The 23,984-nt window shown below is 40.3% G+C and overlaps 1 protein-coding gene across 4 annotated transcripts; it reads right to left on the bottom strand.

The window, feature by feature from the left end:
- Positions 1-23,683, bottom strand: TAMM41 (TAM41 mitochondrial translocator assembly and maintenance homolog). 4 transcript variants are annotated; one of them, XM_030458398.1, is made up of 8 exons: positions 23,536-23,683; positions 22,111-22,290; positions 20,704-20,796; positions 15,733-15,883; positions 13,399-13,544; positions 11,056-11,221; positions 8,952-9,014; positions 1-1,258 (listed from the first exon to the last, which is right to left on the bottom strand). In XM_030458398.1, the coding sequence occupies exons 1-8, from the start codon at positions 23,671-23,673 to the stop codon at positions 1,182-1,184; spliced, it is 1,014 nt and encodes a 337-aa protein (XP_030314258.1). In that variant the 5' UTR covers positions 23,674-23,683; the 3' UTR covers positions 1-1,181. The 4 variants fall into 4 exon arrangements, with proteins under 4 accessions (XP_030314258.1, XP_030314259.1, XP_030314260.1 ...); XM_030458399.1 differs by having other exon boundaries at positions 23,541-23,596; XM_030458400.1 differs by lacking the exon at positions 23,536-23,683 and adding an exon at positions 23,128-23,198.
- Between the last annotated feature and the right edge of the window lie 301 nt (positions 23,684-23,984).

Raw genomic sequence — 23,984 nt, 5'->3', positions numbered from 1 at the left:
AGGAAAAAAACATTTTATTTCCATTTCTCACCCTTAAATTATTTTTATCATTGACACTCTCACAAATAGAATGTTCTATTCATTTCTATTAAGAAAAATACCCAAAATCAGCAAACCCACCTGACTTGGTGCAAAAAGTATTCTATTTACAACAGATGCTCCAAATCTATTGTGTCACATGTGAATATTGCCAGAAATGTCCATTCTTTAATGGCATGATTAATGTAACATGCTGTGTAAAAGTCCAATTTTCATTACCTAATTTAATTAAGCAAGGGAGAACAAGCTTTATCTTTGTGGACAGGATAAAAACAATAATCAAAGAATGAAACAATAGGTACTTTTGTTGGTAAAATCCTCAGCTTTAAAGCACTTAAAATCTTTGCATACATTTCATAAATCTGCAGAGTAGGTCCTGCAGGTCCATGACAGCCTTTCCAGTTATGACACTCCTGACAATGTTTAACCATCAGCTGAGCAACTGCCACCTCAGTCTCAGGAAGGAAACATAAAACTGTTACAAAAGGATCTGATTGCTGACAAAAGTGCCCATTTCAGACACTCCTGCCTAGACTGAAAGTCAGTGTCACAGCTTTTGGAGTCAGAACGTCACAAAATTCCCTTCCACAAAGTCTGCCCTGCAGAAACACCCAGTAAGCAACCTCAGGAGAATTCTGAGGATGAACTTGTAAGCACAGAAATAGTACAATAATATTTGAAGAGGGCAGCTTTGTATCTACTTAAAGCTCAATGCACTCCAGTTCCACACGTCCCTGAGAGAACTATAATTGGGAGAGGGAATATTTTGGAAGAGCCTGTGGTGGGACAGACCTCTGAGGGCACACTGGAAAAATCAAGCCAGCAATACATAGAAAGTGAGTGGCTTTGGTTTTTAATTCATATATACAAACAATTCTTTTTATGCAGGGTTTCTGAAAATCTCAGTTATATTATACAGGAAAATTAATTTCAGTATTTACAGAGTATAATTCCTTTGTCCTATTTACCATCAAACCTTCCCCTGCTAACAAAGTTCCTTTTTTAGTAGTAAAATCAGGCATATAAATTATTAGAACAGACTTCTTAAATATACTTCAATCTTCTCAAGTAGAAAAAGCAACATCTGCAAGATATTTAGAGAAAAAGTACCATTTATTTACCCATACACAGTATGTCAAGACTCAAGATGTTTTCCTTAACCATCCTTTTGTCATTTTATATAATTTCTTCATACTGTAAGTTACAGATTTTTTTGCTCCTAAAAAAAAAAAAGAGAGAGAAAGAAAGTCCATAAATTATCAACATTTATGAAGGCTAACTTAAATATTAGTTTCTTACTACAGCAAGTACAGTATTTCCCTGGAATAATCACCATTTAGTCCACCAGGCAGACATTCAAATAACCTTAATATTCACAAGACAGGAAATAAAGACATTTAAAATAATTGTAATGGTATCAAAGTATGCAAGACACAATGGGTTCATTCTGACAGACTAACAATGTTGCTTACAAGGTCCAACAAATGTAGAGATTCATGACAAAAGTCTTAATTGAAACTGAGGGAAACTTCTGATTTCCATCACTGCTGCTACATGTAGGAAGGCTTTTAAACCGAAGGCTTTTAAACCATCTGTGTGTCTCTGCTGCAAACTCTCACCAAGCCAATACATGATGCCTTTCAAGCCCTTTCTGACCTGCTGTGAGGCAGCATGTCCAGGTTGAGCAGGATTTTCCTCCAGGCTGGTAATGGCCACCAGCAACCTGGTAGCCTGAGTTCTGCAGCAGGACACATCAGATAAATCCAGGTTGTAGGGCATGCAGGATCATTAGCTGGCCATGTCTGGAATCTAGTTGTCAAAGCACCGTGGCTCTTCAGACAGGAGCCCACCTGTCTGTAGATTCTGTAGATTAGATGTCCAAAGCTCTGCAGCCAAATTTTGCTAAAGGGATAAAGGCAAGGAGAGAGGGGTGAACCAGGAGAAAAGAGTAGTCTGCTCAAGCCAGACGAGCTAACTCTGCATGACTGGCAGACAACAAGCTTTATACCTTCCAATCCTACTGCACCAATTTCTTCTGCAAATCAGATTTCAGTCAGCCTTGCCTGATGCTTGGCATCAGACACTTGGTTGCCTTGGTTGCTCAGTTAGAACTGAGAAGCCACTGCTCTGATAACCACCTTGATTTAAGGGACTCAAACCATGCACAGCACCAGCAGCTTTCCAGGACAAACAAACCCAGAGCAGTGCTTATGCAAAGCCTTGTGAATTCAAACTGAAAATGGAGAATGTTTTTTTTTTTAATAGGAAATTTTATAGGAAATTATTCTAAGTGATATGATTGATATAATTGCAGAACAGTAAAAACTGATTTGAATGTCTTGTCTACATCAGGATTTTATTACAAAGTGGATTAGGGCAGGGATTTTAAAGCACAATAATACTGCTGGCTGTTGAAGTGGAAATCTGTTCTGGTTTCAACAAGTTGTGAAGTACATTACAGCCTCTTGGAATATTTTATTATTGCCTCATCCTAACTAACAGGAGTAATTTCATATCTGAGAGTACACTTGCAAGAGAATAAAAATGCTCAACTTGCACAATGAAATTACATCTGTGTCCTTAGGTAAAAAAAAGGATAATACTGAAATGATGAAGGGTACAGCAAACCAGATTAATAAAGCATATACCCAGGTAAACTGAAAGGAGCAAAAATAATGAGATGATGACAAATAGCCATGAATTGGCAGGAGCAGACCATGGACACCACAGGATGAATATCCTCACACAGGGATGTTGTCTGGACCAATGTTCTACAGAGTAATCTGCCTGTTCCTTGCTTACAACAAGCCTCCCATGAAGCCAGAATAGCTGCCATACTCCAGCACCATTCTGCAGCAGTGCCACAAACTTCAGTAAACAACCACACCCCCTCACCAGGCCCTTCTCAGTGTTCATAAAGATATTTCATAGAATTGGCTGGGTTGGAAGGGACCTCAGAGATCATCAAGTCACACCCTTGATCCACTCCCCCCGTGGTTCCCAGCCCATGGCACTCAGTGCCACATCCAGGCTCTTTGGAAAGATCTCCAGACACGGAGAATCCACTACTTCCCTGGGCAGCCCATTCCAATGCCTGATCACCCTCTCCAGAAAGAAATTCTTTCTCATCTCCAACCTAAACCTCCCCTGGCACAACTTGAGACCCTGCCCTCTTGTCTTGCTGAGAGTTGCCTGGGAAAAGAGCCCAACCCCCCCCTGGCTCCAACCTCCTTTCAGGGAGTTGCAGAGAGTGATGAGGTCTCCCCTGAGCCTCCTCTTCTCCAGCCTCAACACCCCCAGCTCCCTCAGCCCTTCCTCACAGCAATTCTGCTGGATCCCTTCACAGCCTCCTTGCTCTTCTCTGGACCTGCTCCAGCACCTCAATCTCCTTCCTGAGCTGAGGGGCCCAGAACTGGACACAGGACTCAAGCTGTGGCCTCACCAGGGCTGAGCACAGGGGCAGAATCCCTTCCCTGGACCTGCTGGCCACGCTGTTCCTGAGCCAGCCCAGGATGCCATTGGCCTTCTTGGCCACCTGGGCACACTGCTGGCTCATGTTCAGCTTCCTGGCAATCCAAAAAAAAAAAAAAAAAGGAAGTTGGGGACACCTCCTGGGGGTCCCTCCAAGGCATTTGGGGCCAATCAGCAGCACTGTTTGCAACAACATTTGGATCCATGTCCATGACTCTGGGCTCACTGCGGGGGGGCCCTCAGAGCCACCACCACGGCCACCAGTGCCACCACTCCCATGGGCATCCCGTGCGCTGCTCCTGCTCCGGATCTGCTCCCGTTCAGGAGTTTCTCAGTGTCAAAGATACAGAAGGATTTTGCAGAAGTCATTGCCTCCAAGATTTTAAGAGTTTTTAGAAACAAAAGGACTGAGTATGACTCAGACAATTTGTAAAGTGTACCCCTAAACACTTTCTGAAGTTCTAGCAAAGCTTAGCCTTCACTTACAGACCCTGAGTGAAAAGAGACACAGCCTTTTGCTGGGTTTCATCATCTAGTATCTGGAAACTTAAAAAAACAAATATTGGTAGTCCTGGCATTTCAGCAAGGTTCAGAGATCCTAGTCAGTTGATCTACTTATTTTTCCTCCTTCCAGGCTTTTTTATTTTTATTATTATTATTAAAAAAACCACCCCAAAACAAAAATATAAAACCAAAATAAAACACAGAGTGACTTTTCAGATTACAACACAGTCCAATCACAGCCTTACAACCTCAAAACTAAAAAGGCAAGTTTTTAAATGCTGCATAGGCAGCTTTGATCCTTATAGATACAGATTAAGAAATATGGTATCTGACACTTAGTGTACTCTTTCTCTGATGCTTACTTAATAGCACACTGTCTACCTGACAAGACTGACTAAATTTAGCAACTTAGCCAAAAGTTGCACAGTATGACACACCAGAAGACAAGGAAAAATCTTCTGGAACAAAAGAGCAACTTAGCCTCAGGTTTAGCCACCTTCTGCAATGGACATTTCCAGGGGAAAAAAAAAAAGGGGGGGGGGGGTATGATAATATTTGATTTTGAAAAGACCTCAGAAATTATTCAAAGAAAATAAAACACTTCAAGTGAAAGATTAATTCAGTATTAGCAGTCTAGAATCACAGACAGTCTGAGTATGCTGTGACAAGGAAAAGCAGATCCTCTGTTTCTCAAGGAATGTTATGGAGAGTAAAAGCCAATTGTAACAAACGTGCTGAATAAAATCAGTTTTTCACTTCCTGTGCCTCTAATAGCAATTTAAATAGACTCAACCTTACCTTTTGTGAGGAATCATCCATACATACATTTTCAACTCACAAAACCATGTGCAACCTATGTGCAAGCTCCAACTTTTCTATATTTATAAGGATTTCATAAAAAGCAAGTCCCCTAATGAAGTCATGATGGGCTTTTCTTTGCAGTATCTCAAGTAAGTAATCATGTAAACTCTGAAGTGCCTCAAATATCTGCATTAAAATTGCACAGTGTAAGAATTCCAGCTGCAGAACACTGAGGTCAGGCTGAGCATATGAATGACATAAGTAGTTCCAAGCTCCAAAGTTAAAACTGTATGGCTTTGAGGTACTGCGCTTCCAGGACACAGCCCCACAGCCCCTGAAGTTGATGCTGTTCTGCCATTCCAGTGAAGTCAGTTTACTTCTGGAAGTGTTGAATGTGGCAAATTAACAGTAACAGAGCTGACCCCATCCTGCAGGACTGTCATAAACTGCACTGCAGCCTGCAAATCAACTTGTTCTATCAGCTTGCCAACTTCCTCTGCCTCTTGCAGCAGCTCAACATAGAGATTTTTCTCCTTCATATTTTCCCCCTGCAGGGAGTACTCAGCTCAACTCCACCCACGAGAGCCTTATGTAATAAGCTGCTTACAGTTCTGCCCCAGCACATTATGCTACAAAGCAAAATACAGGTTTACACATACAGCTGGTTTCTTAAAGCAGCCCTCAGGGTGATGAGTCACATCTGTAGTAAAAGTTAATGGTTGTAATTAAGGCTCAGTCTCAGAATCTCAAGCAGTTGGACCACATGAAAATGTCTTTCTCCTTTAGCTACAAACCCCTGGCTTGGTGGTTCCACCTCCTCTTCATTTTTTTTTCCACTATATGATGCAGAACAAAGACTGGATGCACATGGAATCAAGACCACAGAATTTCAGTGTAAACATAAGTTGTATCTGGTTTTACTTAAAGATCCATGTTAGGTTTTTTTGGAAGTGTCAGTGTTGTAAGATAGTAATTTGGCTACAGTGTAAGTCCCCCAAAGCTTCCCAGGAGATTTGTCTGGCCATAGTATTCTTCATTTCTAAGAAATTAGAAAACTAATGCATATACTGCTGAAGAGCTGTGACATGCAGGCAAACAGTTATATATTGTTAGTCTGGCAGGCACAGATACTTCCACATTTTACACATATTTACTGTGAGGTACAGTGGTATGTATGCAGTAACCTGCTCAAGCTGCTACTGAAGACAGCAGTTACCACAAATCTCCAAAACATTTTGCATCTAAAGCTGTTCCTTACACTTAGAAAGAAAATTTTCCTTGAAGACATACTACAGTAATATCCCAGTTCCAAGAAAAATGTTATTCAGAGCAGCTACAAGCATCTTGGGCTACCTTAAAGTATCCTGAACAATTGCTTCCACTGGTGATTTTATTAATAATATTTTATTTATAAGACATTTTAAAGACTTGCAGGATTCCTCTAGTAAAATATAATGAAGAAATCTAAAGAATTATCAGCATCTCCTTCAGAAGACCTAAATATAAGATCTTCAGTTAGTTCCCAAAGACCATGCAGACTAGCAATGTGGGAAAATAAATCACACAATGGTGCCATCTCTAATGGGAAACAGAGAGGCAATCTCACCACAGACTCAAAGAAATACACAGGCACATTTTCAAAAACTAAATAGGGCATTTAACAACAAACAAAAACACAGAGCTTGGGCTCGACTTTAAAACCACACTGGCAGGGAAAGATGAAAAAAGTTCTGTTAAATGGGTTGAAATTCCTTATTTTGCCTGTGCTCCTTGCCAGCAATGTTAATACACAGCATGCCAGCTCAGCAATGACTATTCCTGATTTAACATTTAATTTAGAAACATGCTGTATGCTGGAGTCCCTCACTACAGAGCAGAGTGGGCCTTTCACTGCTGTTGTTGCTGGTAAGATGAAACAATCATCTAAGGAAATAATTTTGTGCCCTCCATTGTGCTTCAGAAAGAATGATGGCCACGTAAAGGAAATGAATTCTTTTGCAAGCAGACACAGGACAAAAGTACTTGTCAGAGATTACTGACTAGTCACTGACTGCATGAATCTCCTTATTCTCCTAATAGAAGCAGTGCAGAAGGACAGAGCCATAATACTTTTCCTAAAGTTTCTACTGTGAAGTGTGAAAATATGTCTTAGGGGAAGAGAACATGAGACAAGATTTGGCTAAAGACTGCAGAAAGAAATATAGCATCCTCGGGGATTAAATTTAAAGCTCAACACTCTTCTGTAATACGCATTCCTTGCATGAGTCAAGCAAATAGTTTGAGTGCAGAGCCACAGAGATTTATTTGCCTGTGTGCAATGTACCTCTAGGACTAGGAGCTGGGAACAGCCCCGAGAAATGGCACAGCCAGGGAGCAGCACTAATGCCTCCCTCTAGTGACCGATTCTTTAAATTAGGGAGCCCTGACTGGGATAAAACCTTCACTGGAAGACTGGTTTAATCTCAATTCAGTCACTGATGTTTGGAGAGGAATATTTGAAAAGTAACAGGCAAAAGGCTTCCACTAACTCACTCCTAACCCCATGGAAATGCTCCTGAATTCCAGGGAAACTCACACAAACATCACGTCTGAAAAATACTGAGGTCACACACCACTGAGTTTCACAAGCACTGAATTCAACATAATAATGCTGTCTTTGACCCCTCCCATTATTTTGCTTTCCAAAGTCTATTGTCCAGATATTTAGAAGCAAACAGGTTACAAGTTGGTATCTCTGTAAGAGCCATGCTACAATTCAAGAAGTCTCCACCACTAGCAGATAATTTTCACAACAAACCCTGGAAGAAAAATAGCACCTATTTAATTGGAAACCTTATATTAGAAACTAATACCTGCAATATCTCTAACTCCTAGAACTTTTTCTGCTTTTTTCTTACGGAATTATGTCCTTAGCCTCTTCCAACTACTAAACCAGATTAGGCAATAGTTTTGTCAGACTTCTTTCAGTTAAAAGAGCTAGACAATTAACAGAAGCATATAAAAAGTACAACTGTTCATGTTTATTTTACTCAGCAGACCACTAATGGTCCCAAACACTGCAACTTGTGTTTCTTTACAAGGAGGCAGGAAGTATAACTTGGAGCCATCAGCTTTAATGCTAAATGGGAAGGGAACAGCAGCTGTACAAGTCTGGCTAAGGACTGCTCAGTAGGAAACAATACAGCTGCTTTTAAGATCAGTAATGGCAACTTTTGTATATAATTGCTATTGTGGAAGGACTAGAAATGGGCATGAAGGAGTGCAGAAAACTATTTGAGCAACCTCATGCAAACAGCAAGGATTTTTGATTTTGCAGGAAGCTCCTCAGAGTGATGAGTAAATAAAGATTCAGGTCTGGAGTCTTTCTTTTAAATCAAGCTGCAGTGCTTTCATCTTTTTAAAATGTAAAAATCTGATCACCTTAATATTAAATTCATTTCAGAACTCAGAAAACTGGATGAAGCTCCAGCTATGTAACTGTCAGTAACTTCCATGCAGTTAGGAAGACTGGCAGCTGAAAATTCAGCATCCCTAAATTTTCTCATATTTCTACACAAGTCCTGTTTTTACCTTCTGCACCTTCTCTCACACTGATTTGGTAATACTGTTCTTTGCCTGACAAAAACATCAGATCCTCCCTAGCTCCTTTTCCTCAAAACTCATCCCCTCCTCTAATTATCTGATGGAATAGCCTTACAGTCTGCCTAACACACCAACACTATCTACTGATCATTTAGGGATCTACTCACATGTAGAAAAGCCAGAGTGAATTCTAAAGTAAATTTTTTTCATCTCGTAAGATGACAGGAGCAGAACTCATGCACATTAGTGCACACTATCTGGCCCACATATAAAATGAAATCGGAGTCAGAAGTTGTTTTTTTGCTACTTTGGGGTTGTTGAGGCATTCTGTTTATTTAAGAATCCTATAGATTCCAATGCCTTTTGGGCATTTTTACGATTTTTCAGCTGTTACATAAAAGCCTCTGCTTTAAATATTACTTTTCTCTTCCGAGGACATTCAATTAGGCACCAAAAAAGTTTATTTTCCAAAATCTTGTTACAAGACACTCTTGGGGCCCTACAATTTCTACAATCAGAAAGCTTATGTTGATAGAAATCACACAGATTCTTACCAGCTGTTAGTATAGTTTTAGCACTCTGCACTATACTGGAAGCTCTCACAATTCCCGAAATGCCTGCAGATAGAAAAGCAGCACAGATGTTACCCATCTTACTTTTGTGGGCATTTTTTTTTTATCCCCCAACATACACAAAGAAGTTAAATATTTTTCCAGTAATACAATCAGGCCAGTCTGAAAATAAAACATACACTTCAGCTGAGAAAGTTTCTGCTCTGCTACGTCATACTGATTAAAAATATTCTCTGAGCTATTTTAAATTCTTTTACTTGTAACATTATAAAAACCCAAATCAATATCAAGGCAGATAGGAACCAGTAGGAATTTATTAAATTAATTTATTTAGTGATCCCATTATTTCTCTGCTAAAATGATTAGTCACAAAGGATTCAGAGTTGTTTCATTTATGTGCTGGAGTATTAACTTTCTAGAGCAGAACAAATCATACTGTTTTACACTTCAATATGAAATTGGGATTTCACACTTCTCTGAACAAGTGGAGATGCCCAGCTTGTACACTGTTTGTCTGGCTTTTTCAAATTATCATCTTCTGGACACAGTGCTTTGCACAGTTCTCATTGTCTGGTGGTTCTTAGGTATGAGCAGAATCGTAAATAAAACATTAAAACCTTTTTGAAAAGTACTTTTATCTGCTCTAATACATATGTATAAAAATAGCACACTGATATGTGCAGAACAAAATTACAGTGCATTACTAAATACTTAAAAATGTAGAAAACCCAGAGTAAGTCTTCTTAACTGAAAGTCATTCTTCTGCATTAACCAGAACGTAGAGTATAATTTCAATTATGATTTTTACATCTTTCTTTCAAAGCTATTTCTACAGTGAAGAAAAAAGCTCTAGGAAAGCCATGACTAAGTCAGAAGGATATAATATTCTACTGGAAAATCATTTGAGAGGGGAGGGGAAGGGAACAAATCATGTGGAGGTAGTCAAATACCCAGGGACAATACAACTGAGTAATCAGCTTTGTCTTGCAGGATTATCCAATAGCTTGTCCTGTCCTTTACACTGATTCTTGAATTAGTAAAATCTTGTGGCCACATAGGTGAGAGAGGGGTTTTGATTTGTTGTCCTAAGAGTATAAACTGCCTGTGTTGAGAAGACTAGATGTGACATTTGGATGCTGAACTGCTGCTCCAAACCTACACGCAGCTCACAACCATTCCAACTCCTGCTTCCAGATTCAGCTGTTACCACAAGCCTGCTGCAGCAAGCCACAGCACCACAGAAGCTGCCAAAAAAAATGACATAAAAGAAGGTGGACACCTCAATGTCCAGGTGCAAGTTTTGTTAATGGAGAGCAGCAACTCTGAGGATTTTTAATGCCCCAAGGAGAAATCAACATGAGCTCCCTCAAGAGTCAGCCAGTGTCTAGTGGCTCTCAGGCATCTAGGGAGTTCCTGCTGTGTTCAAGGAGTTTGCAAAATTTGCCACCTGGAACTATGAGGTAGCTGGTTCTTCAAAGGGGTAAAAATTTCCTCAAATGCTAAACATTGTTATTTTTCTGCAGGGTAATAAAGCACTAATGTCTGCAAAAAGCTTTAAATTGCTCATAACAACATCATCTTGCCTCAGAGATCTGTGACAATGAGAAACACCTCAGCCTTTTTCCTCAAAGCCTGAGTTCTCTGCCAGAGCTCAAGGATCTGGACTAGCTATGAAAAATGGGAAAAGTCATGTCAGAAATTTAGAAAATTAGCATTGCAACTTATGTGGGATTATATAATTTAGTATTTAGATGAAGTTGTGCCAGCCAATGAAATCTTGAAGGTTTAAGCACCCCAAACAGAGTTAGATGATCTAAGCAGGTCAAATTAGTTCTTGAGGGTTACTATTTTCAGAAACCAAACCAAAATATACCTTTCTATGTCTGTAGGAATGGCACTCGCTAGAATGTCAGAGAACTTGGTTGCAATCAAACAAATCCAAACCTATGCTTTTGGGAATGCATCTCAAGGCTAATTTCTTGTTTCCAACTTCCTTCTCTCTAAATCATCCTTCTGAACTTGAAGAACACATCCAGCAAGTCCATATATCTATTATGTTTTACAGATTACACTGATCTCTGCCTACCTTGATGCACCACAAATCCACAGTCAGGGTCATGGGCAACTTGCATTAAAATTTCTTCCACGTCTCTATTTTTTCCAGGAGGATCTACCAGAGAAGTTATCTTCTGTTGCAGAGTCCTTGGCAAAGCCATTAGTTGGGCAAACTGACCTTCTGGGCTTTTGTCAATCTGAACATTACAATAATTAAGACAGGAAAAACATTCAGTGTTAATAATGTTCTCTTTTCAAAGAAGTCAGAAGAGTCTTTCAGCTCTCTCTGACCTCTGATAAACACCTCAAAGAATACAATCCATTTCACTCTACAAGTCTTTGCCAATTCTCATGATCCAATGCAGAATCTCAGTTCTAAACCTGAAGAATAAGTCAGTACAGAGATGTTAATTTTTATCCAAGGGAAGACTAATATATACACACAATCTTGCTGCCTCTGCAAGCATCTTTCCATGGAAACTGTATAATTTCTGCTCTATCCAATTTCCTTTGGAAACAAAAGAACACTATAATGAAAAAAAGAAAGTTCCCAAAAGACCACTTAGCTCCGTTTCTGCTGCCTGAACATAATCAAACTATAGACACACATTTCAAGTTAGCTTGAAAAACAGTTTCTCTGCTTTAAGCTCAAGCCACATCTGGTTTGTATAATTTGAAGGAAACGTTCATTCCACATTTTCCAATCTAAATCAGAAATTCAGTGACCCTTTTTGGAATACAATGATAGCAATGCACAGGCCTGTACAACTTGACACTAAATGTAAGCACACATACTTGAAAAATGCCTAATGGAGCAGATTTCTCCAAAACTGGAGGAAAATATGAAGAGCTCAGTTCCTCCCACACAACTTTTTAAAGAGCCCATGGAGACACCAGACAGGAGTCTAGTTGCCCTATCCACTCCCTTTAGTCAATGGGGAGAAAATGATATCCAGATGAATCACCCACTGACTACAGAGGGAGCCGACAATGAGCAGGCTCTGAGCATTCTTTGGGAGGAATCCATGCCTGAACCAGAGCTGTAAGAACTAGTGTCTGCCTTCAATTGTTTGAGAGATCTTTTTAAGAAGAATTTTCTCTTTAATTCTGCAGACATACACTTGGAGAAGGGGTTTCTGGGTTATACAGCACTACCAATTGCAGTTATCCTCTTCAGTCTGGAGAGTAAATGCCAACAGCCAGACCACTGCGTGAGAAATAAAGTATGAGAGCACTTTGCTTCAAATCAGCAGCAAAATGATGGCATTGAACCAACAACCTTGATCACCATTATGGAGTTAAGTACAGATTAATTATCCAACAACATATTTGTAGTATGCTAGCAGTATTTGCTCAAAGGTAACACAACAGGGAGTATTATCCTCTCTAGCCATCTTCCTGGAGAAAGCATTACTGATTCTTCTCAAAATCAATTTAAATACAGCTTCCACTAGACTGCTCAAAAGCACATTGATAACAAGACAAGAAGACAGCTGCAGTACAATGCAGATTCACCTACACAGCACTCCAAAGCCTTGCAGGAAAATTGCTCACTGTACTCCAGCTTGCTTAGATCTGTACTCTGGTTTCTAACAACATATCAGAAAGAAAGGCATTAATGAGGTAATTGCCAAGGTGACCTGAGGATAAAGAGCTACCCAAGGCCATGAGACAATCCATACTATTTTTAAGTTCATTTTGAAATGTATATCATACTTGAATATGCACACACAGACTGTGTGTGAACTCCTACTGCACAAGGAAAAACTGCTCTAGGGGCCCCAACCATGGATGGGCAGAGCATCTCTCTGCTAACTACACTGAACACCTTATGGCACAAAGATGGAATTCAAGATACTGGCCATTTTGGATACTTGTTTCCTAAACACTAAGAAAACATTGTTTAGGTAGGGTATTTAAAGAAAATGCCAGAATTTCACTTGGGTTTAGTTAACTGATCTTTGTAAGTAGAAGTCTAGGCTTGGGGTTTTTTGTGAGATGCAGTATTTGACTGCAGAGAGTTGCACCTCTAAATTGTGGTCTAATCTTTTTAACATAAACCATATGTTTATGCATCACTTCCTAGAATGTTGTTTCCATATGGCAGTCATTAGCACACACATTTTTAAATTGTCTTCTCTTGTTCCCCTTGCTAAGGGCTCTAGTTCTGTGCCCATCCCCAGAAAAAATGAACAATAGCTCCTACATATGCAGAGACTGGTATTTCAGACAAGTCTTCTGGTTGCAGAACTAGGTAAAGAACAATGCAACAGTGACTACAACTGCCTCAGTGTATGGCATAATTCTTGCCTTCTGTCAGTGTGATAAAGCACTTCCACTTCCTTGCTTAAAAACTCTTTTGAGGAACACTTGCCTCCATCCTCCCCAGATGGTGTTTATATACCACTTGAGGGCAGTCCTGTAGTATGTTGCTGTACAGCTTCTGAAAATGGGGAACATTAGGTTTTACTATGTTCTGCACTTTTGATCTGTCTTCTCCTATTATCATTCTGAAGTCACCTAGTCAAGGAAAAAAGCAACAGTTAATTCATCAGGGAAAAAATGAAATCTCAAAAGAGAGTATAACAGAAACTAACATACAAAACTGACATCTAAAACTTTATTCTTCAATTCTACCAATGCCTGTATAATCTACAATAAGGTTAACCACCTGAGAGCCAAAAAATGCCATTCAAATACCTTCAAGCACAGAAAATAAGATACATAATTGTTATGTGGCCTCTGGGATGATGTAATTTCATCAACCTATGTGTCCACATTTTCACTTGGCCGACAAAAAACCTGCAGCTCTCAAGGTCATCCTTGCAAGTGGCAGTGACACAGATATATCCTTTGCAACCACACATCAGTTTCAGCGTATTATTTACCAGCCCAAATAATTTTTATCCAGAAGCAAATAACTCAATTTTCCAATATTGGGAGAAAGTAATTTCCACTATCTTTGCACATCAAGTACAGCTAATGGCAGTCATGGTAAGATCTTCAAAAAGCAACTTCTTTTAACACCACTGTTAACACCCTCTTTTATGATACATGACTAAAAAATATCACAGCAAGTAAGTGAAAGGACAGTCAATCTACCATAGAGCATTCATCTACCTCTATTAGGTCCTACCCTGGTAGCTTCCAGGGTTACCAGCCAGGAGTTAGATGTCCGTATCAATAAACAAAATCATGAATCAATTAAGTTTCCCACTTTCAGGAGATAAATGTTGTTGCAAGGTGGCAACCTGCTAGCATTACTTTGTTGAGTTCAATTCATGCCAAACCAAAAAACAAGTACATAAATGGTACTGACTCCAGCTCTACCAAAAAAGCACAGAAAATTAAAAGGATGAACACTTTTCCAAATAAAAACACAATCAGATCTTTTCAGCAGTCTCCAAGGAAACTGATTAGCGTAACACAAAATCAATTTTGCCTGCTAGTATATTCTCTGAAAAGTTTAAGACTTAACAAAACAGCAGCAAAATAAAATACCCACAAACATGTGACTGACAGCCTTTTTCTTGAACATTCCCCACTGGAAGTCTTGCTGTAGCTTTGTTCAAACAGCAGAGCCAATTTCAACATCTTACAGCATGGTAACTGATCTCCCATGGGTTTTGTTAATTGCAGTGTTTCAAAGTATGTATAAAATAGTATCTTGGTCAGTAGCACTCAGCAGGAACTTTGTGACATTCATCACCAGGTTTTGGAGGGCCAGTTTTGCATCCCTGTTGCAAACACCCCTGGTTAGCAACCACCCCTTAACCAACCCACTGTCACTACCTGCTTTCCTACCACTTTCAAACTGATCATCAGAAAAACTGCTGAGGAAAAGCTGAACAAGTTGCAATCCAAACTTAGCAGGGAAGTAATGTGTTAAGAACAGCAACACTCATCAGCGGAGCCAACCTGCAGCTTACAAACCCCATATTAAAAAAAAAAAAATCAACAAAAGCCACCACCCAAACTTGTGTTTCTGTGTGAGCAAAGAAAGTGCTGCATGAAGCACAACTTCACCCAAACTTGTGCAAAGCAATTTCATTACGGGTAACAACATTTAAAAAGCAATGCTGAATTCAACTGTAACAATTAAATCTTGCACTGAAGAGTCATTTGGAGTAATTTCCTGATTTTTTTCCATACCAACTCATACCAATTTCAAAGCTAGAGAAAAAAGGAAATTCTCTTCTGAAGAAAAGGTTACCAAATAGCAACCAGGAGATAAGTGTCAAACGAACATAGTCTGGACCTTTAGATTAACTAAATAAAAACCTTAAACACAGCACATTCAGGAAGGAAGAGATAACAAAGCATGGGTCAGACTATCAGATTAATCAACAGACTAAAATCAAAACTACAGAAAGCAAACATATTTTTTTCTATGATTGTTAACCATTAAACCCAAAATACAACCCCTAAAACTCAAAAAGCCCCCCCAAACATTATTTCACCATCCTAAATCCCCCCTACTTAGCTGTCCATAAATCAAGCAGGTCTAAGTTTTTCCTGTGCACCTCCTCAATATGAGTATCACAATTACTCTTTCCAAGCTGCTATGTAACACAGAATTAAAACACTGTTAATGGAGCACACAACAAACAGCATGGCCCAAAGCAAAGGAGCAACTTTTTATGCATTAGAGCTCCTCCTCCAACTACAGCTTTGCTCCTCAGAGCACCTTCAGACCCCATGTACTAACCAGAATAGGAGAGTCCTGCAATCTGCATGTAGAGGTCTTCCTCAGAGAAACTTTCTGGCAGCATGAGGAAGGCTGCAGTGACAGCACACTTGAGATTGCTCACCAGAGCAGCTTGCAGCTTGCTGTTCTCATTCTGGGTCAGTATCTTCACCTGGAAAAGCAGAGTCATTGGGAGCAAGACTTCAGGAAAAGTGCTGCTGGAGATGGAGCTGGAAATACTATTCAATCCAGTATGAAAAGAACATGGTTATTTAAGATTAGATCCTAATATTATGATAGAATAAAGTCTGGATTGTGCCCTTTTGTTTACACGGTGGGAGAGAGGAACATCTTGCTTAAGACTTCATAGCCTGCTACAAAAGGTTGTTTTTACAAACACATTTGGAATTGCTGTAAACAACCATTATCTAATCTCAGAAGGGATATTCACCTGATAATCACCTTTCATGAATTCAGGATTAATAAAAACACTAAAAATGAATGCATTAGTAGAAATACCTCAGATGCAATTAAGCAACAAATAAAAAAGGAGCTCTGTCACAGTGAAAGACAATGGGATAGCAGCCAAAGAGGGAAGTTTTCCTATTCATCTCCAGGCTTGCTTTTTTTTCAGAGGATTATCATATCAAGCTGATTTTTAGGAAACATTCAAACTGTTCAAGGCCAGCTACAGAATCCAGCCACTTAGGATGTGGAAATACACTTGAATTAAAAAAAAAGCAGATCATTAAGAACTGAATGCAGAAACAGATTGTTATAGAACAGGAGGCAGATGAAGTCAGCCTGATTTGCAAGATGGCTGTGCTCTTCCAGAAACAACTCTCCCAAGAATACCTGCCTGCTGTTCCATTTTCAAGTGTTCTGGTTCAGCAATGCTGTCTTCCTTACAAGGGCAGCTTCTTAATTGTTGTTTACCTTAAAACACAAACTCATGGCAGTTACAAACAAATGTATCCTATTTGATTTTTCTCCTCAAAAGCCTGGTCACATACAAATGAGCTGCAGTATTACTTCAAATTCTGCTCTGAAATATAACCTGAAAGGTAAGGTATCCTTTCAAGTAAGTATTTTCCTCTAGGAAAGAAAAAAAACCAAACCAAACCAAACACAGAACCCATATACAGTAAAGAAAGCAAGAGAAACAGACACCTGCTACATAAAATTCTTCATATAGAGAGGTTACTGACAAAGCAATGTCATGGCTGGCCAGTACCATTCAGAACAGAATTTCAAATTATGGTGAAATCTTTAAGAGGGTTAAAACTAGAAAAACATTCCATTTTGATATGGTGGTGAATGCAACAGTACACATGCTGCTTGTTGCAATCATTGTGCAATAAAGCATGGGTTTGCCCAGCATCAAATATATACAATATATATACATTAGTCTGGAAGTGGTTCAGAGTGGCTTTTGAAAGGGGTTCTCTTCTTTGCTTTTCTTGTTTGAAGAGTTTACTGTACAAGTGAATGTTTCAGAATTCCTCCAAGCTTCTCCTGTGACTTACTTTGTATTTTTTAGTAGTCAAACTAAAGACAATGGTACAAAGCACAATATATTCATCTGCCAGGAAGCCCAGAGTAAATTTTATTTCCTTGAAAACCACACAAGTTTACTGAATGCATAGAGTCTTGCACAAGCAAGATCCAATAAACAGGACAAGCTGACCACAGAAATAAACTAATATTTCATAGAACTAAAGAGCAGTTTGGGTGGGAAGGGACTTTAAAGCTCATCCATTCCTAACCCCCTGCCATGGAAAGGGAAACCTCCCACAGCCCAGGGTGCTCCAAGCCCCATCCAACCTGGCTCTGAGCACTTCTGCAGAGGGGACAGCCACAACTTCCTTGGCAATCTCTTCCAGAATCTCACCACCCTCACAAGAAAGAATTTCTACTCAATGTCTGACCTAAATTTCCCCTCTTCAATTTTGAAACCATCGCCTCTTGTCCTCTTGCTACACAAAATCTCATTGACTAAGTAATTTTTATGTACCTTCATACCTTGCTGATATTGGGGAGCCCTAAGGAAAGACACCCCAAGATGTTATACAAACTGCTTAGACCTTATACTAGCCCTGGAAATAACAGCAGGTTATGGACAGGTTTTTTTAACACCACAGTTACAGCCTTTTAAAACATGAAACTCAGCAGAGATGCTGCTCTTCCTCATGGAAGACCAGACTTGCTTTAGTAAAAATACTCCCTAACAAAAAACAGAATTTTTTCAAAGGGAAATAATAAAATAGGCTTCAAAACTTAAAGGCATGAACCACTGCAGTAGGGAGACTGTTTATGAACAAATTTTCAACAGTTCAGGTATCTAGAAGTCTTGCAGGAAGACAGAGTGCAAAAGTTATCACCCAGGTATGACAACAGTGAATGTTAATTGCTGGGGTAAAGCTGAAAGATCAGAGCTAAGGAAGGCTTTCCCACAGCTCAGAGAACTCACAAATCAGAACTATTCCCTGCACCAGATTCCATCAGAGGGAAGTAAGAAGCCAATTTATTCTGGCTTTACAGGATACAGAGAATTCATTAAACTAAAACCACAGTTGAGTACAAAATTATTCAGTATTTTAAATGAAGGGTATGTTAAATGTCATAAATAAGCATAACCCTCAGTCATCACCCCAGTTTAAAGCAGGGAATGTTCCCTGCTAGGAAATTCATACACAAGAAACTGCAGAGATACTTATGGACAAAGGAAATACACAAAGAAAATGTTGTAAGAGAAAGAAAGGTATCAAAAGCTCTATTCCAGTTTGCTGTTTAGCCACATTCACACATTGATAAATGTCAGCAGCATAAGATTTTTCCATTTTCTTTCCAAAATAATTTATTTATAGATTTGAACAACAGAAAAATTCTGTAAATAAATTCTGTGAGAGAAGAACAATCCTCTGCCACTCCTTCATGGGAATTTCTGTAATATAAAAAAAAACCCCAAATCTCCCAAGACCTCTCTAGAAAGTAAGATATTTCTATACACTACTCATACCCTTCAATTTATTAAACACTTCCTTTTCTTAAAAGTGTCTCTAGGCCAGCAGTAAACTCAGCTGTTTGGACTAAAGCAATTACTTAGACTCTATTTTTAACAAAAACTCAGTAATATTTCAGATGCTTTCTAAAATCTTGCTTTGAAAGCAAATTATGTGTCAGTCATGCTCATTTTACTTCTAAGGAACAGCAACACCCCTTTTTTTTTTTTCCCAGGAAACCTGTCTGTTATGAAGAAATTACAAGTAAGTTTATTCAATTTCTCAATGCAGTTTAATGGGAATTCAGCTAATCAGCATTATAAATTTCATGTAGGATGAAAAGCCAACAAACTTTTAACACAAAGAAAGAAGCCAGGGAAGAAAAAGTTAGCATTTTTAAGTGGCAATTCCAAACTCCATCTATTCTGCCAAACATTCTGGAATGATTACTTGGTTGAAGCAACCAGTTCATAACAGGAACAAAACCTCCAGTGAATATTAAGCCAAGATTTTCAAGCCAGAGCAAATGTTTTAGCTCATGTGCTAGAATAGCTTGGATAGCTTTCACTCAGAGTGACAGCTTTGTAATGGAATGCCAGAAAGGCACTGAGCTCTTCCTCCTCTACATGGGAGGAGAAAATTCCCAAACAAACTGTTAAACAATATTAATCTGGCTTCAGCCAACTGGGTCCAGACCCAGCACAAATGGCAAATGGAATGTAAGAGATTATAGTATGTAAGGAAAAAAAAAACCCAACTAACCATGCCCCCTCCAAAAGAAGCTTATTGTACATTTTTTATAAAGACAAAAAAAAAAAAGCTTTCTATCACAACCACTTTAAAACATATAAACCTCAGATCAGTTATGAAGCCAGATCCAGCAGTAGTTTGAAACCCCCACAACAGATCTAAATAAATTATTTGGTTGTTTTTGGTCAGTACAGCATCAAAAATCCTACCTTAGTGATTTTACAGATTCTACAGTAAGAGATGGTTTAAACATTCTCCAAGTAATCTTCCAGTTCAATATTGCAGTCTTTACTCAGTGCAAATTCCTATGAGCTTTAGGAAAATAATCTGGACTGATTTATTTTATCTATTAAACACACATGCAACATCTCCAGTGTCTTGTTAGCAACTGAAGTACCAAATTCTGCCTTCTGGTCCAAGCATGCACTCTCGTTAAACATAACCAAAATATATGAAGTACAATTTATGTGTGCTGTCCTAAAATCCTAAAAGAAGTCAAAGCAGCAGCAAATGGAGTTACATGTAAAATAAATATTCAGTAATCATTCCTGAAATGAAATTCAGAATTTTTCCTTCAGTTATTTTTCCCAATGTACTAAGTTTCATTCTTTATAAAGATAGCAGCTGTTCTATCTCTGGAGAAAAGTCAATAGTGCTCAGACAATCTATTCAAACTTTCACTTCAAATTTTTAGTTAAAAGCAAAATCAAGCCCTGTTCTCCTTTCCCCACCCCTCTTAAGATATTTTAACTTTGCACTGCTGCCATCTGCTGAAAGCCCACTGAATCAGGCACTCATGGGAAAGAAAAGACCATGTATTTATGAAACACACCCAGAGAAAACCCAGCATGCCTAACACATGGTTCATTCAGCTGCAGACACTCTACCAATACAATGAACCAGACAGTAACTGCGCAGCAAGGAAGCTTTCATCTTGTAAGATTTCCACTATTTAACTGCACTAAATTTTGGTGACTCCTGTAATTTGCTGTAAAATGTAAACATTACAAGCAGAATACAGTGATTAAGATACTTACCCTTAGCTTTTTCCCCATAACACAGAATATTTCACCTCCTTTCTGAGAGACTCCCCCTCTAGGACTGCACCCCTAAAGCAGGGCAGGTTATTTGCTCAGTACAGACACACAGATCCTTAACAGTGGAATCTGCAACTGGTAATTTTCCAGCCCTGCAGTTTCCTGCATCTGAAGGCAGGTGAGTGAGCAGACAAAAGAGTTACCGGTTTCTGGAGGCGTCCAGCGACGTAGAGGGTTTTCCAGTGGAGTAAATCATCAATCAGGGTATCAGTGCTTATCACACCATATTTTATCATCTGGAAAAAAGCAAAACAAAGCCTTTTGAAAGACAATGTGCCTGTACCATTTTCACCATATGAAACTTGCTAATACTTACTACAGCTTGTCATTAATACTAAGAAACACGTACCTCCAGTAAAGGTTTTAATGAACAGTAAAGGGAGGTAAAGAAAAATAAAATACCTCTTTATATACAAAATCCTGAGGGGAAAAAAATGCGGACCTTTCTAGAATTCAAGTTACACTTAAGTCACACCAGGATCAATCACTAGAGCAAGACTTTAAAGGCCAAAGAAACCTCGTCTAGACAGACATCAACACTTAACAGATCTGAACATTAAAATAAAGCTGCCTGTAAAAAGATTCTCAAGCAGCTTTGTACCCACCAAACACTGCAATAGTTGGAACAGTCCACAGGATCCTTAATGATATTGAAAGCACTCAAGAAATAGCCTGTCAGAGATCTAACATAAAAAGCCCCACTCCTAGATATTCCTATGTACCACTGTTGGGGGTGGGGTATGTATCAGGAGCTGTTTCTGTTGCTTTTATGTCAATAACAAATTGTTATATTTTATATAACTGGAAGAAAGATGAACTTTCATCAGTCTTGTTGCCAACTCAGACTTCCTGAGTTTCCAAAGACTATCACCACAGCAAGACAGACAGCTCCAAAATTTCTGGGTAACAAAAGGACCACAGCTTGTTACATGACAGAGTCAGCACAACATGAGATCAGGGCACAAAGAACAGAATTTTATAGCAAAGACCATTGGACCTGAAAATAAAATTCAGAATCACCACCAAGACAGACAGCTGGAGTGTTTCTCTCCCTGGACTCCTATTTGTACTTATACAATAAAGCATTATTGGTGCAGGACTTACCTGGAATTATTTATACCCAAGCTCCACAGGTCAGGATGATAGCCATTAAACAACAAACATTTAACTATGCTAAATATTTGCATTTTATGTAAAACAGCAAGAATCCACTTCCCTATTACTAAATGATCAACAGTTTCCCTCCATGACACACTTTACAACCATCAAAACAGGCAGACAGCAAGAAATAAGGAATATAAATCTAGCTGCTGAAGCTCTTTAATTGTAAATTCCAAACATTGCTCACACTTTAAGAGAGCAAGAGCAGCTGCTCTGCTCGCTTTTTAACTAACATGCTGTTTATGAATCAGCTTGAGACATAAATATTGAATATACCACAGTTACATCTAGAGGATTTGCTTCCTGCACAGAAAATGGCTTTAAGTTAATCATTTCAATCCTTCACACACAAACATTTGACTTAATTTACTCAAAATGCTTGTACTTACCCTACCATTACATGGCACTAAAGTATTGTAGTAAATCCCTGCTCCATAGCTCTGCACACTACTTATGTGTTTTGGCCCCAAAACTTTGAGGAACGAATAATGGCTCCTGTTCTTTAACAAGTTCATCATATGCCAGGTCACAGAATCATCAACAGCAAACACAAAGTCCAGCATATTGTTCTGTGGGCAAGGAGAAAAGTAAAGTGGGGTTACACGTCAAGTATATGTTAATCATATTAATCTAACAAGCACATAGTATCAAACTAATCATTTTTCACAAGTACATACAATAAAACCTAAACAAAAACATTAATGTCAAATAGTGTAAAAGTTCTGATGAAGTCAGTCTGGCAGAAATGGTCCAAAATTCTCCAGTCCTGGTGAAGTGGCCAACTCTCAGCCCCTCCAAATGGGGCAGCACATGAGATCCCCAGCACCCTAATTCACAGCTGTGCATAATAACAACTTAAACTGCTACAGAACAGGACTTCTGCTAGCATGCAGGGCCATGAATTGAGAGGTATGGGAAGATAAAGTCAGCACAAAGCTGGTGGCAAGACACGACACTTGTACTGTGTTCACCAGTCCACAGAACAACCCAGACTGGGAAGACTTCCCTGCTCTTCTGAGGGAATCAGCCCACACGTTCCCTGCACACAGCCGAGCTGAAAGATAACAATTCACACCTGCAACAAACTGTTGGGAGTGACACTGCTTCTAATTTATTCTCTCTGTGGTTTACTAATTCTGGGCTGCACCTTATCAATCAGGTTGTACTAAAAACTACTGACAGTGTCTTCCCACTCCTTTTTTGTGAGGATAAGCTGCGGGCAGAGCTCTGGAATTCTCGCTGTCCTCTTTTCAGACAGGAAAATGAGACAGGTCTGACGATACAGTCGTGGGCAGTGTTCCAGAGGCAGGCCGTAAGGAGCAGCGCTGCCCCCTGACAACGGGAAAGAGTCGGACACATCAGCAGACCCAGCAAAACACAGAAGCCACCATTTCAAGCAGCTTTACCCCTGAACGATGAGGGAGCACCAGCCACCGCTGCGTGGCAGCTTATTTTGCTGGTTTGCCCTCACCCGGAGCAGGGCAGCCCGGCCAGGCTGTAGCCCCGTTTTGAAGCCATCGGTACCAAGCTCTGAGGGTGACAAGAGAACGGGGGGGAATGGGCTGGTACCGAACCACCGCCGGGATCCACCCGGGCCCCCCCACGCTCTCCCTCAGCACCGGCCGGGACACCTGCCCGATAACTCGCTGTTTGGTGAGGGCATTTCGTCATTTTCGTGCACAAGCCACGAGCACAGGGCCAGAGGCGGCTCCGGGAAACGCTCCGCGCCGCCCCCACGCCGGTAACCGCACAAGGCCCAGGGCTGACCCTCCGCCTGCCCGAGAAGCCGGGCCAGGGGCGGCCGCCGCGCTCACCTCACCCTGCCCGGCCGAGGCCCCCGCCTGCCGGAAGACTCCGGACCCGTAGGCGAAGGCCAGGCTGAGCTCCTGAGGGAAGTGCGCCAGGACCCGCCGGAACTTCATCCCCGAGCTCGATAGCACCGGCAGCGCCATAGCGCCCGCCGGGCACCGCCCACCCCACCCGCCACGGTCCGGTTCGGCCCGGCCCAGCCGCCTTCCCGCCGCTCCCCGCTTCCCGCCCACCGGCTGAGGCGGCAGCGGCGGCGCGGGGAGGAGCGGCTGCAGCCCTGAGGGAGCGCGGCCCACAGCGCCCCCTGCCGCCCGGCGGAGGCTCCGTGAGGCTGTGGCGGGAGAGCTCCTGAGGAGAGATCCCTGAGGAGAGATCCCTGAGGAGAGATCCCTGAGGAGAGATCCCTGAGGGGAGATCCCTGAGGAGAGATCCCTGAGGGGAGAGATCCCTGAGG

This window comes from Calypte anna, chromosome 12, assembly GCF_003957555.1.
Source record: "Calypte anna isolate BGI_N300 chromosome 12, bCalAnn1_v1.p, whole genome shotgun sequence".
Taxonomy (NCBI): domain Eukaryota; kingdom Metazoa; phylum Chordata; class Aves; order Apodiformes; family Trochilidae; genus Calypte; species Calypte anna.
The sequence above is the reverse complement of the archived record's forward strand: the minus strand, read 5'-3'. Positions and strand labels throughout refer to the sequence as shown.

What these genes read in the sequence shown, in the direction of transcription:
- TAMM41 (XM_030458398.1), bottom strand. Translation starts at nt 23,673, where the DNA reads ATGGCGCTGCCGGTGCTATCGAGCTCGGGGATGAAGTTCCGGCGGGTC. An exon ending in CCTCGGCCGGGCAGGGTGAG is followed by an intron (nt 22,291 to 23,535) that starts GTGAGCGCGGCG and finishes CCTTGCCCACAG; the next exon opens with AACAATATGCTGGACTTTGT. An exon ending in TAAAACTATACTAACAGCTG is followed by an intron (nt 1,259 to 8,951) that starts GTAAGAATCTGT and finishes TTTTTTTTTTAG; the next exon opens with GAGCAAAAAAATCTGTAACT.